This window comes from Toxorhynchites rutilus, chromosome 3 (genome assembly GCF_029784135.1).
Source record: "Toxorhynchites rutilus septentrionalis strain SRP chromosome 3, ASM2978413v1, whole genome shotgun sequence".
NCBI lineage: Eukaryota > Metazoa > Arthropoda > Insecta > Diptera > Culicidae > Toxorhynchites > Toxorhynchites rutilus.
The window spans coordinates 297,410,310-297,429,808 of record NC_073746.1 but is presented as its reverse complement, the minus strand read 5'-3'; the positions used below and the strand labels follow the sequence as shown (position 1 = coordinate 297,429,808).

Here is a 19,499-nt window from a genome sequence, read left to right as displayed (position 1 = left end):
TCGCAATTAACAGGATAGCTTCAGAAGATTATTCTTCCCCATCAGTAGGATATTTCCGTATCCAATATTGTATGCGCCCGCAATCGATTATTGCTCAGTCGCCGAAAGTTCCGAGCTCAGAGAGTTCATTCTCCTCTAGTTTGCCTTCCAAATTGCCATCGTAAACCACACCTTCTCTCGATTCAATCACACACAAAAAGCATACTTAAGCGATATTCTGGTGGTGAGACACATTCATTTTTCGTGAGGATATCGACAAGACACCATCGTTGCCTAACGTGCTGGAGGAGGTGAACGGCGAAGAATCGACACATACACGCGCAGAATTATTTCCGTTTGGATGCCATTCAGCATCGAGAAAGTTCCGGAAAGATCTAATCATTGCTGGAAAATGATCTGCCAGTTCCTCTGGGAATTTGAAAATACATTCATGTGAAAGAGTTTATTTTAATGTTTTCTATCCATGTAACACTGTGACCAAATATTTCTCAATCAATTACTATTAACAGGTGGTTATCGAGTTAGTATTAACCACTGGTGGGCTTCCAGTATCGAGGAAAATGTGGAAATATCTAATCGTTGCTGGAAAATAATCTGCCAGTTCTCCTTGCAATTGAAAATTACATTCAAGCGAAAGAGTTTATTTTAATGTTTTCTATCCATAAAATATCCATATAATACATTTGGGTTTGTGATTTGTCAATCAAGTACAGTTAGCAGGTTAGCTTCTGAAGATTATTCTTCAGAACAAGGTTTTTCGTATCCTATATTGGATGCATAAAACCTTGTGTCTCCAACGTAACGCTCTCGTTTTCGAAGTCCCCCAAATATTCATTTATTCATTCATTCAGAATGGATTTAGATTCAACTTCGAACAAATGATCTCTAAATCAACTATAGTCCTACGTCACCCTTGCGGTTATACCATAGATATAACTCACTTCCTGTTTTTTTCCCCCGTTTTGTGTATGGATTGCTATGAGGTGCTTTACCGATGTAAGCTGAATCTAACATCTAGGCTCACTCCTCCCCGGTAAAATGATATCCTGATCTGTATGCTTTGGGGAAGCAGCGCAGTTTGCTGAAACGTGAATGTAACGATGAATACAAAGAAATCCCCGCAAGATTGATGTTTGGTATGGTCAGAGTGACGGCGTTTTGGGTTGTGTGTGTTACCATTGATATCCTTCCCGATCGAGTGTATGCCTAATCGTTCGACAAATATTGGTTCCTGAGCGCAAACAGGTAGTTTCTGATGAAATTTGGCTGTTATTTTCACTTCATGTACTACTACTCTACAGGGTGTTTGTATGGAGATATAGTTCTTAAAAAAATTAGTTTAATACCATGCGTTTGGCTTTATTTAAAAGTTATTTCTTTGATATTTTTATTTTAATATTTTTTGACGTGGGACTACGTTTAACCGGAAATATGGAGGGTAAAATGAAAATCTAAACCCTTAACATGTAGCAAAAAATTTAAGATTTCGAATTCTTATAACTTGAGCGTTTCTCAACACATTAGGGACCGAAAAGAAATCTGTAAGGCATACACCTGTGACTGCACGTTTTGGGGCAACTTGTACGCTTCATTTGTTCGGATTCCACGAATGATATCGTTTCCTTCGGTTTGAACGAGACGAAGGCGAGCCGCCAATAATCTAACAAGACGTACCTTGTTAGATTATTGGCAGACCAAGGAAACACGAGAAAATTCATGAGCGGTCCTTAATGTGTCAATAGATCGCAGAGATGTTTGCATAAATTGATAGGTAATATTTCTAATAATAAATAATTAGAAATATTTTCTTTAAAATTTGAAAAATAAAACATTTGAATTATTGTGCAATGTCAAGCATTATCCATACGCGTTAAGTGCCAAGTTTTGATTGGTCCAATTTGTTCTCCCTAAATGTACCGACCAAAAGGAGCATCCAGAGTAACAGCGGAATACGGTTTCCCCAACACAGACTTCAACACCATGGGGAATTCCTCATTGCAAATACATGCAAGCCAAAGGCACTTCTGTTCCCAGTGCATATATGCATACCGGAATGAATGTGTTTACCTAACACGGGCTTCAAAACCAATATGTCGGCATTGCAAACACATGCAAGCTCCAGAAACTTTCCTACTTGCTTGGATTTATACAGACCGGAAAGTGTTCTCCCAATACGGACTACAAAATCGAGGAGCCTAGAAAAACCGTCCCTAAATATATTAAAGGCGAATGAACTTTAAAGTTTGAAGCCTCTATAGTATAAAAAAATCAAGTTGAAGTATTCGCATGCACTTTTGTACTGCGGAATGTGTTCTGCTAACGCCTACTACAGAAGTACGAACACAACACTCATTCAATCAATATTTTAATCGATATAAACAAATGTTTACTAAGTCAACGGTAGTCCTATGTAAACTTTGCGATTGCGGGTATCCGCCATCTTATTTTAATTTATCGCGCACCATGTGTGCGACCAACTTCTCTTCTATTCACGGAATGAATACACCGAACAACAGATTTCCGCAAAAAAATGAAATTCTCCATGTTACTAAAACAATCGGGCTCACACCTTTCCTGACAGCAGTACAGTTTTATTTGAAAATTCGTAGTACAACAGTTGTATAGCTTCAAGCTGGAATTGAAATCTGTTTACAGTTTGGAAATAAGGAATAATCTGTATAATTACATAAAAGTGCGGTATTTCAAAACCTGAATCTCTAATTTCTCCGATGCCCCTCAAATTGTTCCTAACTCCTGTCTCGTTCACAAATTGTCCGTTTATATATATTTTTTCCGTGATCTTTAATAGCGTGTATGTCGCTGAACGTTATTTTCAAACTGTTATTTTTCACAGTAACCGTCGTTACGATACATGGGCCTACTACGATCGTGGCAACACTCCCGTTTTAGAGAAGGAAAGAATTGTAAGGGGTTGTATCTAAGACACGACCGCATTTTCGACGTAGAACCACGGAATTATATTATTCAATCCGCTCGTTTTTCACTTCGGATATTAAGAATGCATTGAAATTTTTGACATACCTTTTAAGTTATTTAGCTATTTTTAACTACTTCAATAGTAAACATTTTTATTTGAAATTTTAACAATGAAGAAAAACATCGGAAGCTTTCAGCGCCTTCCAGTTATATGGTTGCGTCCTTACTTTACGATTGAACTGCACTGTCAACTCGCACCAGACTTTCTTTTTCCCACTCAGATATCGATCACAAACTATAAACACCATTGTTCCTATATTCCGCTTGAGGTGGGATCGAGTCCAACAGTAAGGGTTTCCTACTGGGATTTCAAAGAATACTTTAGTCCACAAAATCTAGAAAAAGAAACCAATTTGTTTTTCCCGATATCTTTGTCTACTTCATCTAAATTAGTGTGGCAGCGAAAATGGTCATGCCAAATTTCAATAATCGACCATGTACATTTTGTTAATAGGTTCGAAAAAAATGACCTGTGCAAAGTTTCGGACGTGATTTAGGGGTGTCTAAAAGCGCTGAAAGTTTTGATTTTGTGGTCCTTGAAAATCATCCAAATGGGAAATTAGGAAAATCGAAAAAATGTTTTCGATACCAAATGACTTCGAAATGTCGGTTCTTTAAATACGATTTTCTTCCATACCTTCATTGCCGCTCAGGTCCCACAAGGTTGATTTTCGAGGGCAAAAATCAAAATTTTGAACGCATTGAGGCACCCCTAAATCGTATCCGATTGAGCTGAAATTTTGCAAAGATCATTTTTTGGGCTAATAAACAAAATGTATATGGTCGATTCTTCAAATTCAATGATGATTTTTTTTCCATGAATCCATTGCCACCCTAATCTACACACACCCACATAAAAATGTGTTCGTAGAATATTCCAAAACTGGAAAGTTGAGGCTTTAAGACGATGTATATCCAATCTTCATGTGTTGATTTGTTTTGATTAAGTTATAGTTACAGAATGAGAATACAGAATACAAACTCGTGTTCGTACCCTACCATACATATCTCATTTCTCTTCTTTTGAAAGTCGAAAATCAGCTTCTGGAACATTCTATTTACATAAAGTCATAGTGTCTTATGAGAGGGAAAAGGTTTGCTATCTGTTTTCTGAATAATGGTTTTTATTTCTCTAAGAATGGCGAATGTATGTGCGAATGTATGAACATTAACTCAATTCATATTCGATGGTTGAAGTTTCAATTCGATTTCGAAGGAATTGATCAATTTCAGAATTCCATCTTTGGTATGGTATCATTTGTTCATTGCAACTATCTTTAGCTGTCTTTAGTCGTTATCGAAGGAATATTCATTCATTCATTCATTCATCAAGTAGGTTTTGAAATAGTTGTTTCAAAAAATCTGATGGTTTCTAACTTTTCTACCCAGATTTCCCCATATTTTTTTGCTGGGATTGATGTCGGGATATTGTCGGTGAGAAACAATAACATTTGAGCAATTGTAATGTAACCATGCGCGAGCTTTATGTACCTTGTGCTTTGGGTCATTGTTTTGGTATAACCTGAATCCACAATTCAATCCCATTTGGTTGACACTTTGCCTCATATTCTCTCTTTTTTTCTTTGTTTTTGAGAGGCTTTAACCGGCCTCACATTTTTCTTCAGGATGTTCAAGTCATCAATCTGATCTATTACACCATCGATGAAAACCGAATTGAACCAAAAATAGGTTTGTAATGTGCCAAGAAAGAACAACTTGAATGCTCGAGCACAAAGGAAAAAAACCGTTCATCACCAAACAAATAATCAGTAACTCCAATTCGATTTTGGGAATCATTGGGCATGGGAAGATGTTATTTTCGCAGATGAGTCCAAATTCAACATCATTGGCTCCGATGGTTCTCGTTTTGTATGGAGGAAATCGAACGATGAACTAAACATAAAAAATCTGAAAGCAACTTTTAAACATAACTCGTAGACAATGGCTGAAGGCAGTTAAAGACAGTTGAAATGAACGAGAGATACCTTACCAAAGATGGAATTCTGAAGTTGATCAATTCCTTCGAAATCGAATTGAAATTTGAACCACCGGACGAATATGAATTTGAGTCAATTTTCATATATTCGAATTCGTTTTCTCAGGCACTCCTCCTTGTACATTTAGGAGTTCTAGGTCTTGTTTGTCACAAAAACCGGGGTTCTTCGTCCGCAGCTGCAAATACCTTGCCAGATCAAACACTTTCTTGCAAACTTCTCGGCAAAAACAAATTTGAACTTGCCGGGGATATCACCCCGACCAGTGGCTTTATAAAATGTTTGGCCTGGAAGCTGCCCAAAATCCATCTTCACGTACGTTTCGTAATCCATGAGGATGCATCCGTCGTACTTCGTTAGAACCTTGTTGTATAACTTCCGGGCACATCCTTTGGCTACTACAGTCTGCTTCAATGTCCGGTTTGGTTGCTTACTGGCCCGATAAGATCGTATTTCTTCACGCAGACGAATCCTTCTGACGGTGCACCGGTCGGCATTGAATTTCTTGGCGATGTCATAGTCCGACTGCCCTGGGTTTGCCTTGATCGTTTTCAACACCTTCAAATGCAGTTTCCGATCCTTAGTTCCACTATGACGCTTGGTATGAACCTGCTGATCGAAAGTATGCATCTCACGGAAACGTTTGAGAACGCTGCACACGGTCGATTTGGTCATTTTCAACGATTTCGCGATTTTTTACCCTACCCATGTCGGGTTTTTGACGTGGGTATCCAAATTTAGGATTTCAAAAAGTATTTTTTCAGTATTTTTTCTGAAAATTAAATTCTTCTCTTTAAACTCTCCCATAGATAACTTTTTTGTAGGACTTACCATTTTCGAGTAAAAACATGTTATAAAAAATGGTCAAAAATATTTAGCCCTTCCCATATGTTAGTCTAGAAAGTTTTCGAAAAACTAAATATGCCAAGTTGTTTAATTAGGTAAGCTCTTCACGCCCAGAAAGAACGCTCTTGCGGGCAGTTAACCGCAACATTCGCCATGGCGGACGCAAGCATGCGTGTAGGCATGTTTTTGAGCTCTTTCTTCGTTTCATTTATCAATTCATTCTCATTTTTCGCGACAAAATCGACTTGACTTGACAGCAGCATCCTTTGGAGCACAGGGTCGTCGGTCGTCCGGAACCGGGCTTTCTTTCGATGCTCTGATTGTTGTCCAATACTGCCAAGATGTTGTAGATGCGGGCGTATCCGGGTCCACAAAGTGCCGCATTATGTCCGTTTTCTACGTGGCGGGGTACCGCTTCTGAACGGGGTAGCTTCACTGTTTTCGCCATCACGGTTAGTGTTCGACTGATAGAGCTGTCGATTTTTTTTCTGCTGACTCATGGGTTACTATGATTGATGCTGCATGGGTAGTTTCGTCAGTGTGTAAAGGTAAACCCATGTAAAATCGGCAATTTTTGTCCATTTTTTGTATGCAAACGTTAGAAACATTTCTCGTATCAAAAAACTCTCACATCCCAAATTTGGCTCCATTGAATAGTTTTCGAGTTATGCAGAAATTTGTGCTTATATTAATATATTAATACAATTTTATTAATATATATCTTTTTCACAACTTTGGAAAATATAGTATGCAAAGCCGCTTTTTCTCGTTTTTGCTCTACCCACGCAATATACGAGTTTTTGGATACCACTCAGTATATCAATATTATCATTTTATTACGCTCATCAGGAATAAACATGAAAAAAGCTTTTAATTAAATATAGCTATAAATATTACAATCGGGTAAATGTTTCTTTCGGGTAAATATTGCATTCGAGTAAATCTCGCATTCGGGTATTTGCTGCGTTCGGGTAAATGTCGCACTCGGGTATTTGTTACATCCGAGTGATTGGAATTCGGGTGAATGTCTTTCGGGTAGCTGTCGTTCGGGTAACTGTCTTTCGGGTAAATGGGACACAATCGTTTGTAAGTGTTATAATCCAGAAATGGTTCGAATACGTACAAAATAATCATCTGGTGTTTGATTAAAAGTTAGTTAAAAGAGGGGTGGATTTACATCAATAGAAGGTGGACTTTATAATTAAAGGTTTATAGAGTCCACCTTCTAACATGTGAACCCGTAAAAATATTGTAAATTATGAAAAAGATTATATATTTGGAAACATTTGAATACCTGATACATGTGCGCATTCAAAAAAGTGGACCACCAAGAACAGGTTTTCGACTGGACAAACCAACATCATTTGCCCTACTAATATATCGACCAAAATTGCGTCGGAATAGAGGCGTACAAATCGTCATAGTTTAATAAGTTTGAGTCGATTTGTTTTTAATTTGATTAGGCACGTATTTTAGAGTCTTCAAGAAAACAAAAAACACTTTTTTTCTCTCCACTAATTTTTTGTCGAGTGTACCATAACTTCTTCAAGAAAGAGATACAACAGCAACAGTCAATATTTTGACGAATAGTATAGCACTTTCTTTTTTTTCAAAGCACTAACCGATCTCCTACAACATTCCCAAATTATCATCAGTTCTGTATCAAACTATGTGTAAAGGGTGTGTCACATCAAATTGCATCACGGAAAAAACGCTGTAGAAATTTAATTTTTAGGAATTATATCTTCAGCTTTCGCTTATAATCAGATAAGAGTGTATAGATCACGTTGGCCATGCTTCACTGTCAATTTTTCGTAAATTTGGAAAAATATCGTCGAACGAAAAAGAGCGTCGTGAATTAATCCTGTGCACTCATTTCGAGAATCCGGAGTTGTCACATCGGGACATCGGTAAGATGCTGGGAATCGTCCAATCCACGGTCAGCAGAGTACTAAAACGATACTTCGAGAACCTAACCATCGACCGGAAGGTGAAGAACGGCAAAAATGGATGTTCCGTCAGTGAAAAAGATCACAAGCGCGTAGTTAAGCAGTTTAGACGTGATCCGAGAAGTTCGGTCCGGGATGTCGCCAATAAGCTGAATTTGTCAAGTTCATTCGTCCAGCGGACCAAGCAGCGGGAGGGCCTGCGTACATACAAGGTTCAGAAGGCTCCTAACCGCAACGAAAGGCAAAACATGGTGGGGAAGACGTGAGCCCGGAAGCTGTACACCGAAATGCTGACGAAGCCGCATTGCCTGGTAATGGACGACGAAACCTACGTCAAAGCGGACTTTCGTCAGCTGCCGGACCTGTTGTTCTTCCCGCAGAGGACAAATTCAGCGTTCCGGAGGAGATTCGCAAGCAGAAACTATCCAAGTTTGACAAAAAGTACATGGTGTGGCAAGCGATCTGCTCTTGCGGAAAGCGGAGCGCCCCCTTCGTGATGACCGACACGGTAAACGGGCAGGTTTACCTTAAGGAGTGCCTACAGAAGCGCTTACTACCACTATTGAAGCAGCACGAGGGCCCGACCATCTTCTGGTCGGATCTCGCTTCGTGCCACTATTCAAAGGACGTGTTGGAGTGGTACGAAGCCAACGGGGTCACCTTCGTGCCAAAGGAAATGAACCCGCCCAACGCGCCGGAGCTTCGCCCAATAGAGAAATATTGGGCGATTATGAAGCAGGCCCTCCGGAAGAACCCAAAAGTTGTCAAATCGGAGGCGGACTTCAAGAGAAAATGGATTTCTGTTCAAAAAAAACTACAACCTGACGTTGTACAGAACCTTATGGACGGGGTAAAGGACAGGTGCGAGCATACGGGCTTGGGCTCGAAGTATGAATAAAAAGAAAATGCCAAAAGTTTTTATTTTACCGTCTAAAATTTTCAAAAGGATCGGTGTACTGGGCGAATTTCTACAGCGTTTTTTCCGTGATGCAATTTGATGTGACACACCCTTTAATAACGTTCATCAACCCGCTCTATGGGAAAAAACGATTATCCAAAAAATAGGAATAGATGCAACTCACTCCAGCATAATTGCAGCATAATCAATCGCCAATTGTCCGTGGCCACCGAGCCACAGACTGTTCCAAACTGCTCTATCTAATGTTCACTTTTTATTACCGTTTCCAAAATCTCCCACAGATCGTTCGAATTCGTCCTTATCGTCGTCGCCCTTTCCGCCAGCATCGATAGTGTCCCCGCCAGCTGTCCTGCCGGGTTCCATCGGGGATCCATCGTTCGCAGGGAGTTTCAATGATAGCAATTTTCCCGCGTCAAGGGAACAACATACAATGGCAGCCGCTCGTAATGTTGCCATTTTCAGCAATTATGGTGATGATGCGTTCAACGTTAGCGACACCGGTGGGGGTGGGGACGAAGGCGGGGGAGGAGGAAATATATTGTCTTCAGCGACAAGTGAAAGTGAGCTCAGCGATGATTCCGAAAAGGTTGTGAGCGGTGGCGGGAGTGATGATGTGGTTCGCCGAAGACGGAAAGTTCAGATAAGTGAAAGTTCCCACCACAAATGGTTTCCTTCCGCTGGGAGGCTGGATCCTGTAGGTGACGAGCGTGACGATAATGTTAACCCCGCTGTAATTAATCACGATGGTGCGGTTGAGGGAACGGGCCAACGAGGAGAGACCAGGAGGCCGAGAAGAAGTCAATCCAATGGTGATAGTGAAAGCAATGCGGTTGAAAGCGGTGACGAGATGAAGAGATATTGGAATAGCGAGGGTAGAACTGGAATAAGGTAAGCTTCATTGTTTAGATATTTGTATTGAGTAGGAATATGAATAGGTTAAAACGATGTTGTCTCAAGTTGAGTTTCATATTGTATTCATGGCGGAAGTTTCCACATTAACTTTAAACTGTTTCAAACAATCCATCACTGAAATTTGATTATAACAGATGAATATCCGTATCCTTATGAAGTTCCGCGAATCCATCTGCAATTATTTTTACAATTTCGAAATTACTTGCTGCTGAAACATTTCGCTTCAAGCATCATATAACAACGCGCGAAGCTTAACAGCATCAACATTGCGGTTATTTCGCAACAGTTCTCCATATTTGCGAGAACGGGCGAAAGTATCCCCCAGCGAGTACCAGCATCAATTTGATACGGTCGTGGTTGTGAACATATTCCATTAAAACCTCCGGTCGTAACTTTCGGTTTAATCCCCAACTGTTCGCATACTCTGCGAATAATCAGATTTACATTTTCCGCTCCGGTTGCTCCGACATATGCAGGTGTCGGCAACCGCATCAGCAAACTAGACAACGTCGATTTTTGAGCAGGATATATATCCCCGGGAATCCGGAGGATAATGCGAACAATCGGGACCACAATTACCGCGTTGAAGTGGATACCTGTGGCTTCATTAAACTTTGACCGCGGCGAAGCGTTGTATAATTTCGCTACCGAATGAACAGTATCGGCAACGTTACACGTTGCATTCAGGGTTCAGATATTCACAGTGTCTATGCGTTAAAGGTAAATGCATTGCACTTGTGCTAGGGATCGAAGCTTTTGGCTTGGGGGCTGATGCTGTGAATGTTCTCAATTAAACCAAACCCGAAGAGATGCGGACTGTAATATATTTATTTCATAGAAATAGTCCTCTTCGGAGTTAAGCCCCTGAATGAACAATAACAAAGAAATGCGCCACGCTCCGGAAGGCCTGTCGTCGAAAATTGCTATATAATCGCTGAAGCCGAGCCGAGAAAGACCGGCATAGTAGCAGCCGTAGCATCGGCCAAGAGCTGGGGATAAGTCATCAAACCGATATCAACCATTTGAAGAAGCTTAGATTCACAAAGAAGCTCGATGTATGGGTGCCACACACGTTGACGCAAAAAAACATCTTTGACCGTATCGACGCATGTGAATCGCTGATGAATCGCAACAAAATCGACCCGTTTCTGAAGCGGATGGTGACTGGCGATGAAAAGTGGGTCACTTACGACAACGTGAAGCGCAAACGGTCGTGATCGAAGCCCGCTGAAGCGGCTCAGACGGTGGCCAAGCCCTCATTAACGGCCAGGAAGGTTCTGCTGTGTGTTTGGTGAGATTGTCAAGGAATAATCTATTATGAGCTGCTTCCCTATGGCCAAACGCTCAATTCGGACCTGTACTGCCAACAACTGGACCGCTTGAAGGTAGCACTCATGAAGAAGAGGCCATCTTTGATAAACAGAGGCCGCATTGTCTTCCATCAGGACAATGCCAGGCCACACACTTCTTTGGTGACGCGCCAGAAGCTCCGGGAGCTCGGATGGGAGGTTCTTTTGCATCCGCCGTATAGTCCGGACCTTGCACCAAGTGACTACCACCTGTTTTTGTCCATGGCGAACGAGCTAGGTAGTCAGAAGTTAGCCACAAAAGAGGCCTGTGAAAATTGGCTATCCGAGTTTTTTGCCAATAAGGAAGCGAGCTTCTATAACAGGGGTATTATGAAGTTGGCATCTCGTTGGGAACAAGTCATCGAACAAAACGGCGCATATTTGACTTAAAACAGATGATTGTAACTAATTTTATGAACAAATGAAAATTCAAAAAAAATACCGCAGGACTTTTTTGACAGCCTAATATATACAGTAGAACCCCCATTATTCGCGATGGATATCCGCGGTGCGGTTTTTTCCGCGAAAGCGAGTTCCATAGCAATTCTATGAACCTACCCTAAATTTGTCAATGAGTGATAAGTTTTTGTTCTTTTGTTTTGGTCATGACCTTTACCTTACTTATCAACTGGTATACACGACCTTACCGATGGATAGTTCAATGATTCCTGTATTGATAAAACATTGTTTTCCGCGGTGAGCTAGCCCGACTATTTCGCGGATAATCGGGGTTCACTGTATATACAGCCATTCCATGCCAAACCGATATAGTGGTTCTTAGATTTTCGTCAAAAGTGGTAGTTTTGTTGGTAGAAACCGATTCAGATGATCAGATTGAAACCGATTCAGATGATCGATATATCAAATTAAAGCCAATCACCTGGTCTTTTTTGAAAAAATACTATACCTGCAGAAAATTTGAATCCTGCTTTCGTTATTATTCATTGTATTCGTTTTTTATTGTTATCATAGTCTCGGGACCAAAGGCGTTATAGTTTTTCATATTTTTTCTGGAAAAATGAGGATTTTTCACACAAAATATCTCGAAACCAGAGAGGCGTTTTTTTCGTTTTAGAGTTATAATTTTTCAAAGTTAGCCGCTGGAAAAGAGGCAGTTTTGTTCCTTATTGCAAAATAGTAGACCCGTATTTTTTATTCTTTTATTAGGGTGCCCATTTCTATTTTAGGGTGGTCCGAAAAATCAATGTTTTTCACTTTTTTTTTCCCAAAAATGACTTTTTTCAAAAATTCCAAAACTTTTCGGCCGATTCAAATTACCGACATATCAAATAAAGTCAATTAACTAATCTTATTTGGAAAAACATAATAATTGCCCATTGTCTCTAAACTATGCAAATTATAAAAAAATTAAATATTTTTCCAAGGAAGACTAGTTAATTGACTTTAATTTGATATGTCGATCATCTGAAGTAGTCGAGTTGTTGAAAAGTTATGAATTTTTTATTTTCATTACTTTTGAACTACTTTTTTATAGTTTACATAGTTTAGAGACAAAGGTCGTGTGTGGCACTATAAGCAATAATAACAACCTTGGCGATATGCCTCACAATAATATCCCACCTTATATGGATATACTTCATGCACACACACACACACACACACACACGCACGGTACGAGTCGTACAGCATCGCCCCATTGACATCACCAATAGCAACGGAGCAGTGATTCAGTCGACCAGAGCGCGTTCGGTGATTCCTCGGTAATGGATGTCACACAGGTCGCTATATTTTTTAATATTTTATCTTGAAAGCTGAGGTTTTTAACTAAGCTCTTGGCAAGTTAGGAATTAAATTAGTTTATCTGTTATATTTTCGATTAAGCTACCTGAGCAACCAAAACATGTTAACTTTGGAAAATCATAAATCATAAAAAAACACCTCTCTGATTTTAGGATATGTTTTGTAAAAAAGTTATGAATAAAATCAATAATAACGAAAACAAAATCAAATTTTTTTCGCGAGTGTAGTATTTTTATGAAGAATGCTAGCTAATTGGTTTCAATTTTATGTATCGAAAAAAAGGAGAAAAAATTATTTTTTGGACCACTCTAAAATAAAAATGGGCACACTAATGAAAAATACGAGTCAAATATTTTGCGATAAGGAACAAAACTACTAACCATCACGAAAACCTGAGAACCACTATATTGGATTGGCATGGGATGGCTGCATATATAGAAAATTAAATGCTGTTAATTTTAATTTCGAATGCAAAAGGTTCTCTTTTGGGGAATTCTCTAAACTATGAAATCTTTATTTTAATTCATATATGGACAATTTGCCAATAACCCTGTGCATTTCCATAGATTCTGATTCTGAGGACGATTAAGGAAAACAGGTCGATTGTTAACGGCAAACTGTAGGAAAGAGTAGAACTGGCCTAATTTGCTCTTCAGTGAATATTTCCTCTTTTCCAAACTCTTATTTGGTATGGGAAGAAATCTTTTAGTCTTAATTGACGACGTTCAAGCACCAACGCAAACTTAAACGACATTCAAAAATCAGCTGACGCAATTGTTGAATAAAAAAAATCAATGTCAGAGGGATTATTTAAAATCAATATGATATTTGTTGACAATAATGATCAATTTATTGGTGTGTTTTAAAGGATTTTAATTTGAAATAAACAACCAGTAACTTTCAGACGCAATGATCATCTAAACATTCGGCAAGATCATCTTGAGGCTGACACGAATCTGGTTCCAATATCACCTCCAATTCATTGTCTTCAACCGATGCAGGCCTTCCATCTGGTTCTTTGTCGCTTGTGGTGAAGTCTGCCCTCTTGAACCGTCTAAAGGCTCTCAGACAGCAAAGCTGTTTTATTCGGATTAAAAATCGAAACATTGTTTACACTTCCGAAAAATGATACGCACTGGACACAGACGAATAACACTGGCGCCTAAACAAGAGAAAAATTAAAAATTGCCGGATACGGTTTAGTACCACTAGCGCCATCTGTTATAAATACTTTAAGGTGAAGGTGGAAGCTAGCCATTGTAGTAGTATAGGTAAACTCACGTGTAAAAATGGGGTAATAGGGTTTGTGAGAGAAGAGCAAAGCACACGTAAATAGATCAATTCACTTATCAGACTGTGTGGTGCTTCATTGACACGAGTCTTTGAATACATTTGAAAAAAAAATAACAGTTCAATACTAAAGTCAAATGTGTGAACGATATGTTCCGATGAACAATTGCAAATATAAATATAAATAGAAGGTGAATTTGCATATGAAGTAAAAGTCTGATTATACGCGAGCGTAACATGAGCAAATTTATAACCCATGCGAATTGGGGCTCTTTTGGCATTAACAAGTTCTTCCGCCTAGTAACTCGATGTTGATAATCCCTCATATTTTCCTTCGTTGATCGTATTGTTTTCACACATTCACGCTGAAGAGCCTTAACCCTTCCCTTTGTTGGCCGAGACATTTTGATTGAATGTAATACTTTTCCGTTTACTGTTTTTGAAAGCATAGGCAGCCGTGGCAGTGTTCCGAGCCCTGCAATACAATTTTTTAAATCAATGTTAAAGTTGCTAAAACTTAAATTATAGACCCATTAAACGTAAAAATACTAATTGTATTGATATCAACACAATTCTATTTTATTGGTTTTCGTGACATTAAACGCTATTATTCAGAAATATCGGTAACGGTATTGAATTAAAGAGACTTTAAACTCTGAGAGTTCATTCGTCTCTACAAATAACATTTTATTGAGTGGTTTTTATAGCTATTTCGATGATGTTGTCTGGCTGCAGTGTGCCGAAGATTGAAAAATGAAGATTTAACTTTCAGAGCACTAGCTCGAGTTTTCCGACGTTTTTCACTATACAGTGCGACAGCAGTTGAAAATTCAATATCTTGTGAGTAATCGATTAGAGTTTGGTTGATATTACTTGATGGAAAGTGTGCGAAAACGATCATTTTCTTCACACTGTTTTGCAAAATTATTTATTTTCGGGCGAGGGGTGAGGGAGGGAGATAAAAGAAATGAGCGCCATTGTGGCAGCCATTTGTGGCTAGCTTCCACCTTCACCTTAAAACATACCTGTAAACCCAACAAGGTGCACCGAGTAAGTTGAAACGGAAGCCATAACTTTTACTAGGAATGATGAATTGACGTGATATATTTTTGACGTAGAACTACGTCTTTCATTAAGGGTGCCAAACCAGAAAACAGGTCACGTTTTTATGAAATAAAGTTAACGTTTTGACGATTTACATACCAAACGAATCGGAAATTCCCTAAGATTTGTTTTTATGCTATATATTACATTCCCCTGGCGTGTAAACGGTTTAAATTTATGAAAACTATAAGCATTTCTATTTTACCATACATTTGTCATTTGTGAGCTTCTCTATCCATGTCGTTAATAACGAGCAACTTGTCGGCGATCAACAAAGGGGAATGATTTTAAGTTTCCGTGAACAAAGAAGAGAGAGGAAGAAGAAGAAGAAAAAGAACGAAGGGGAATATTTACCAGGAGCACAAATATTGGATCTCGCTGAGGCAAACTTTCAGTATCGTTCTAGATACGAAGCAATGAACATCGCTTGTTCTTCCTTGTTTTGCGTCATCAAATGTCTTCGTTTTGGATTGAGCTGTGGACGCTACCGAATTACGTACTCGCTGATGTCTCTGGCATTGCAACCATCACATCAAACTGACGCCATTGCATTAAGTTTCTGAACTACAAAATTGTGTGGGCAATCATCAAACTAGGCTATCGTCGGCTCGCCAAGAAAATAATTGTTCATGAATGTTGTGTGTTATTTGTTATCGCATGACAGTAACAAAATCAAGGATGACAGCTAAGCTAATCGAGACCGGGAATATTAATAGAAAGGGCTTCTGTTGGGAAGAGCGCAAAGCGGAGGACTTGAAACAGCGTAGTTCTACGTCAACAATGTGGTCGTGTCTTGGACACAACTCCTATAACTTTTTTTTTATTAAACAGTCCTTTTAACCCGAGATGGAAAATATAAGGTGGGAAGATTTCTAACATAAACAATTCAATTTTACTTATTGTCAAATGTTAAGTGTGTATGATTCTTAACGCTAGAATTTTATTATTTGAACTTTTTCTTTCATTAAAACAACTAAAATACAAATTACATAAACTACAACATTTATTTCATTCGAGTTCATACAAAAGGCAAATAATCAAAGTCAATGCATAAAACTTAAATGAATATACTTCGGCTGTCGCGCTTTGTTTTTCTCATTTTTAAAACTTTTTCCGTACTCAATCTCTTTTCAGAAAGAAGATAATACTTTTCAAATCGTGGCATAAGTAATGAAACCAACACAAAAAAAATTAATATTCCGAATAACGTTTCCTTGATTTTCGATACCTTCGTCTCTCGGCTGCGTGTAGCAGAAATGTAACGTCACAAAGTAATGAAAGATGTCTGCAGAAGAATAATCTTTCTTGGGTGAAATTCTGGGTCAACCAAAAACGTAAAAAAAAAGTTCGACTCACAAAATCGTTTGTTTCTATGATCGGAGAAACATGCAAGGGGGAAAAAGTTGTGAGGTTTTTTTTCATATAAAATGCAGTTGAAAAATAAATTTGATTGGTTCCACTTGACCTAATTTGAGACGAAATGTTTTTCGCTTGCGTTCAAGTCGAACGAAGTGTTCACCACCCTAATTGCGAAAATTAATTACAATTGTCGACATAAGACGAACTTCCGAACTGCTTCTCAAAATCTAAAAATAATAGACATTAGAATACTAATTTTGATATAACAAGAAATCAAAGAAAAAAGTCACAGGAGGGCACAGGAGGGCACAGGAGACACGACCGCATAGTTGACGTAGGATTCCGTTAGGCTATCTGTTGGTTTTGGATATGTTGGAAAAATTACATCGATAAACTTTTTGATAATGTTTTGGTGGCTCTGATAAAGGGCCGTTTTGTTTGGTTGTTCGGTATTGTTTGTTCACTCCACCAGTGTTTACCGAGTGATGATGATGGAAGGATGGTAAACAGTCGTTGGATGGTGCGTATCAGACAATAGATGCCGAAGTGGAACGATATATGATGATAACCTCCCTCTGTGATCCTAGACGAGATGCCTCCTATGTTATGTATGTATGAAATAAAGAAAAAAAACACTCACCACTGTAATATAAGATAATTACCAATACCGTACACAATTATCAATTTTTCTCATCAGTAAAAACATGAATCGGGCAGTCATAGAGAGCGGACGCGTTTCTGTTACTCTGTGCATAATTTCGGTCGACATGCACAAACATGTTATCGCGTCGTTTGTTTCTTTTAAGAAGTGTATAAAGTGATCTTTTGTTTGTAATTACGGCGTTGAGCACCTTTCTCAAGCTTCTAGAAGTGCGTTCCTTCGTTCCAATGCCATTTATACCTGTTTTAACGTGATTTTACAGCTTCATCGAGAGGAAATAAAAACGATTATGAGAAAAACGAAGCTGCGTTACGTGGAATAGTGAATGGAAGCGAAACGAGAGATTTTTTTTTTCAAAATCGGGCGGGTTTTCCAAAGTGATTGGTGATCGATGTGCGTTGAAGTGCAATGAAAGTTGAATTTCACGGGAGAAAATTTCAGTGAAAATCATTGCAAAGTCAGGCGTCGAGGAGGTTTAAACCTCTTTTTTTCACGCTTCAAGCGACATCAGTGTTTGGCTCAGTGTGCGTGTTATAAACCTCTGTATGGGGTAGAGCATGCTGGTGTGTGTGCGTTTGCGTTACGTTGTCTACGACCATAATGTCTACAGTATCTCGCGAATGAGTGTGCAATCTATATACAATCTCGGCGTGTATGTGTTGGTCGTTGGAAATAGTGGTTTGATATTCAGAGAACTCTGCATTGGTGCAGCCGAATTTGCGGAAATCAAATACCCGATCGGACTATTTCTAATTTTCTAATTTCAGATACTGCGAGTTTGTTGTAAATTCGTAAATAACAGAAGGCTAATATTCATCGTATGCGCGAGTGAATCATCATTAATACTATTAAAAGCAGTGATGTGTCATTCTGGCGTGTTTACGCAAGTGTTTGTTTGCTCGTTCCTTTGGCGTGGATGCACTGTTACTAACGGGACTTCTTTACAGGCAGGGAAATGATGTTTTTGAAATGTAAAATGTAATTGGGGCAAAATGTCGCGCAGGGGCAGATTTGTCTGTGATTATATTTGGTGTTTTTGTGCACATTTTTTTTTATTTCGTTTGTTATCCGTGATTTTTTATTCATTTGTTATTCGCGATGAGTAATTTAATACATCGCTGGCCTAACATTTGTTAGTGTGTGTCATACATAGCAAGATAAGTACTTATGATAAAATTCGAAATTACTATTTAAAATCACAAATCATATGTGTAGTAAGCATGTTGTTTTTTTTCCTTTAGAAAATCGACCACTCGAACCAACAATAATCCAGTGAATGAATTGAGTTTGGGGCTCACGTATTAAACATGAAAAATATGCTCTCGTTCATGACTTTCATTTTACCACAACCTCCAATTACATTTTACATTTCTCTCCGTCAGTCTCCCCCGGTTTTCCTTTTTATCGTGAAAAGAGAATACAAAGATTTTCAGCAGTTGAGTCAAAGCTATGTAACAGATAATCCGATTCAACGAAGCTGCAATTAATTCGAAACACTAGAATTCCCAATTTCGTTTATATTCTTCCAAAAATGTACGATTAATGCTCTCTCCCACAATATGGTTCAATTTAACGGAAGGTGTTTTCTCGGTGATCTTGTCAGGTTTCCCAAAAATAACACTCCGTCGTCGCAATTGAAGTTTGATACAGAACAGGCGTGACTATTAATGGAACATATTGCCGACTCGATTGGCTTTACAGGAATTCTCTCGGTTACCTACCTTCTTAGGTTCCCCACAGTTAAATCTCCGCCGGAGTGATTGAATTTCGAAAAAAAGTAAGTGTGATGAATACTAGAATAAAAGCCGGACCAATCTATCTGACAGGTTTTCCTTCTCAGGATACCATAATCTTTGCCGCGTATTGTAAAACATGCCATCTGCCATCTGTCTGCGCCCTCACTACCATTAGCCCTAGCAGAGTACAATTAGCTTGTCGCGAAATAAAAAATTCTACAAATCCGGGGCCAGATGGTATCCCCTCCATTGTGTTGAAGAAGTGCTCTGGTAGTCTATCGTCGCCACTAAGTTCGCTATTTTCTCGATCACTGGAATGTGGAAATTTTCCAAAAGCATGGAAAAATTCTTTCGTTTTTCCAGTATTCAAAAAAGGCTGCAGGAAAAATGTCAAGAATTACAGAGGAATCGCCAGCCTTTGTTCGGTGTCTAAGTTATTTGAACTCATAGTTTTGGAATTCATCTCCCATGCATGCAGTAGTTACATCTCACATCAACAACATGGTTTCGTTCCCAAGCGATCTACCTCAACAAATCTGGTACTGTACACCTCATTCATCGCTCGCTCTCTACAGTCACGTCAACAAATTGATGCAATTTATACAGATTTCTCAGCTGCGTT

The 19,499-nt window shown here is 38.9% G+C and overlaps 1 protein-coding gene across 3 annotated transcripts in view; it reads left to right on the top strand.

The window, feature by feature from the left end:
* LOC129779566 (adenylate cyclase type 6) overlaps window positions 1–19,499 on the top strand; it is a 497,443-nt gene that overhangs the window by 396,881 nt on the left and 81,063 nt on the right. For all 3 annotated transcript variants that reach the window (XM_055787124.1, XM_055787122.1, XM_055787123.1), the window contains exon 7: window positions 8,987–9,593. In XM_055787124.1, coding sequence (XP_055643099.1) covers window positions 8,987–9,593 — 607 coding nt within the window. The remainder of the gene's footprint in view (window positions 1–8,986; window positions 9,594–19,499) is intronic.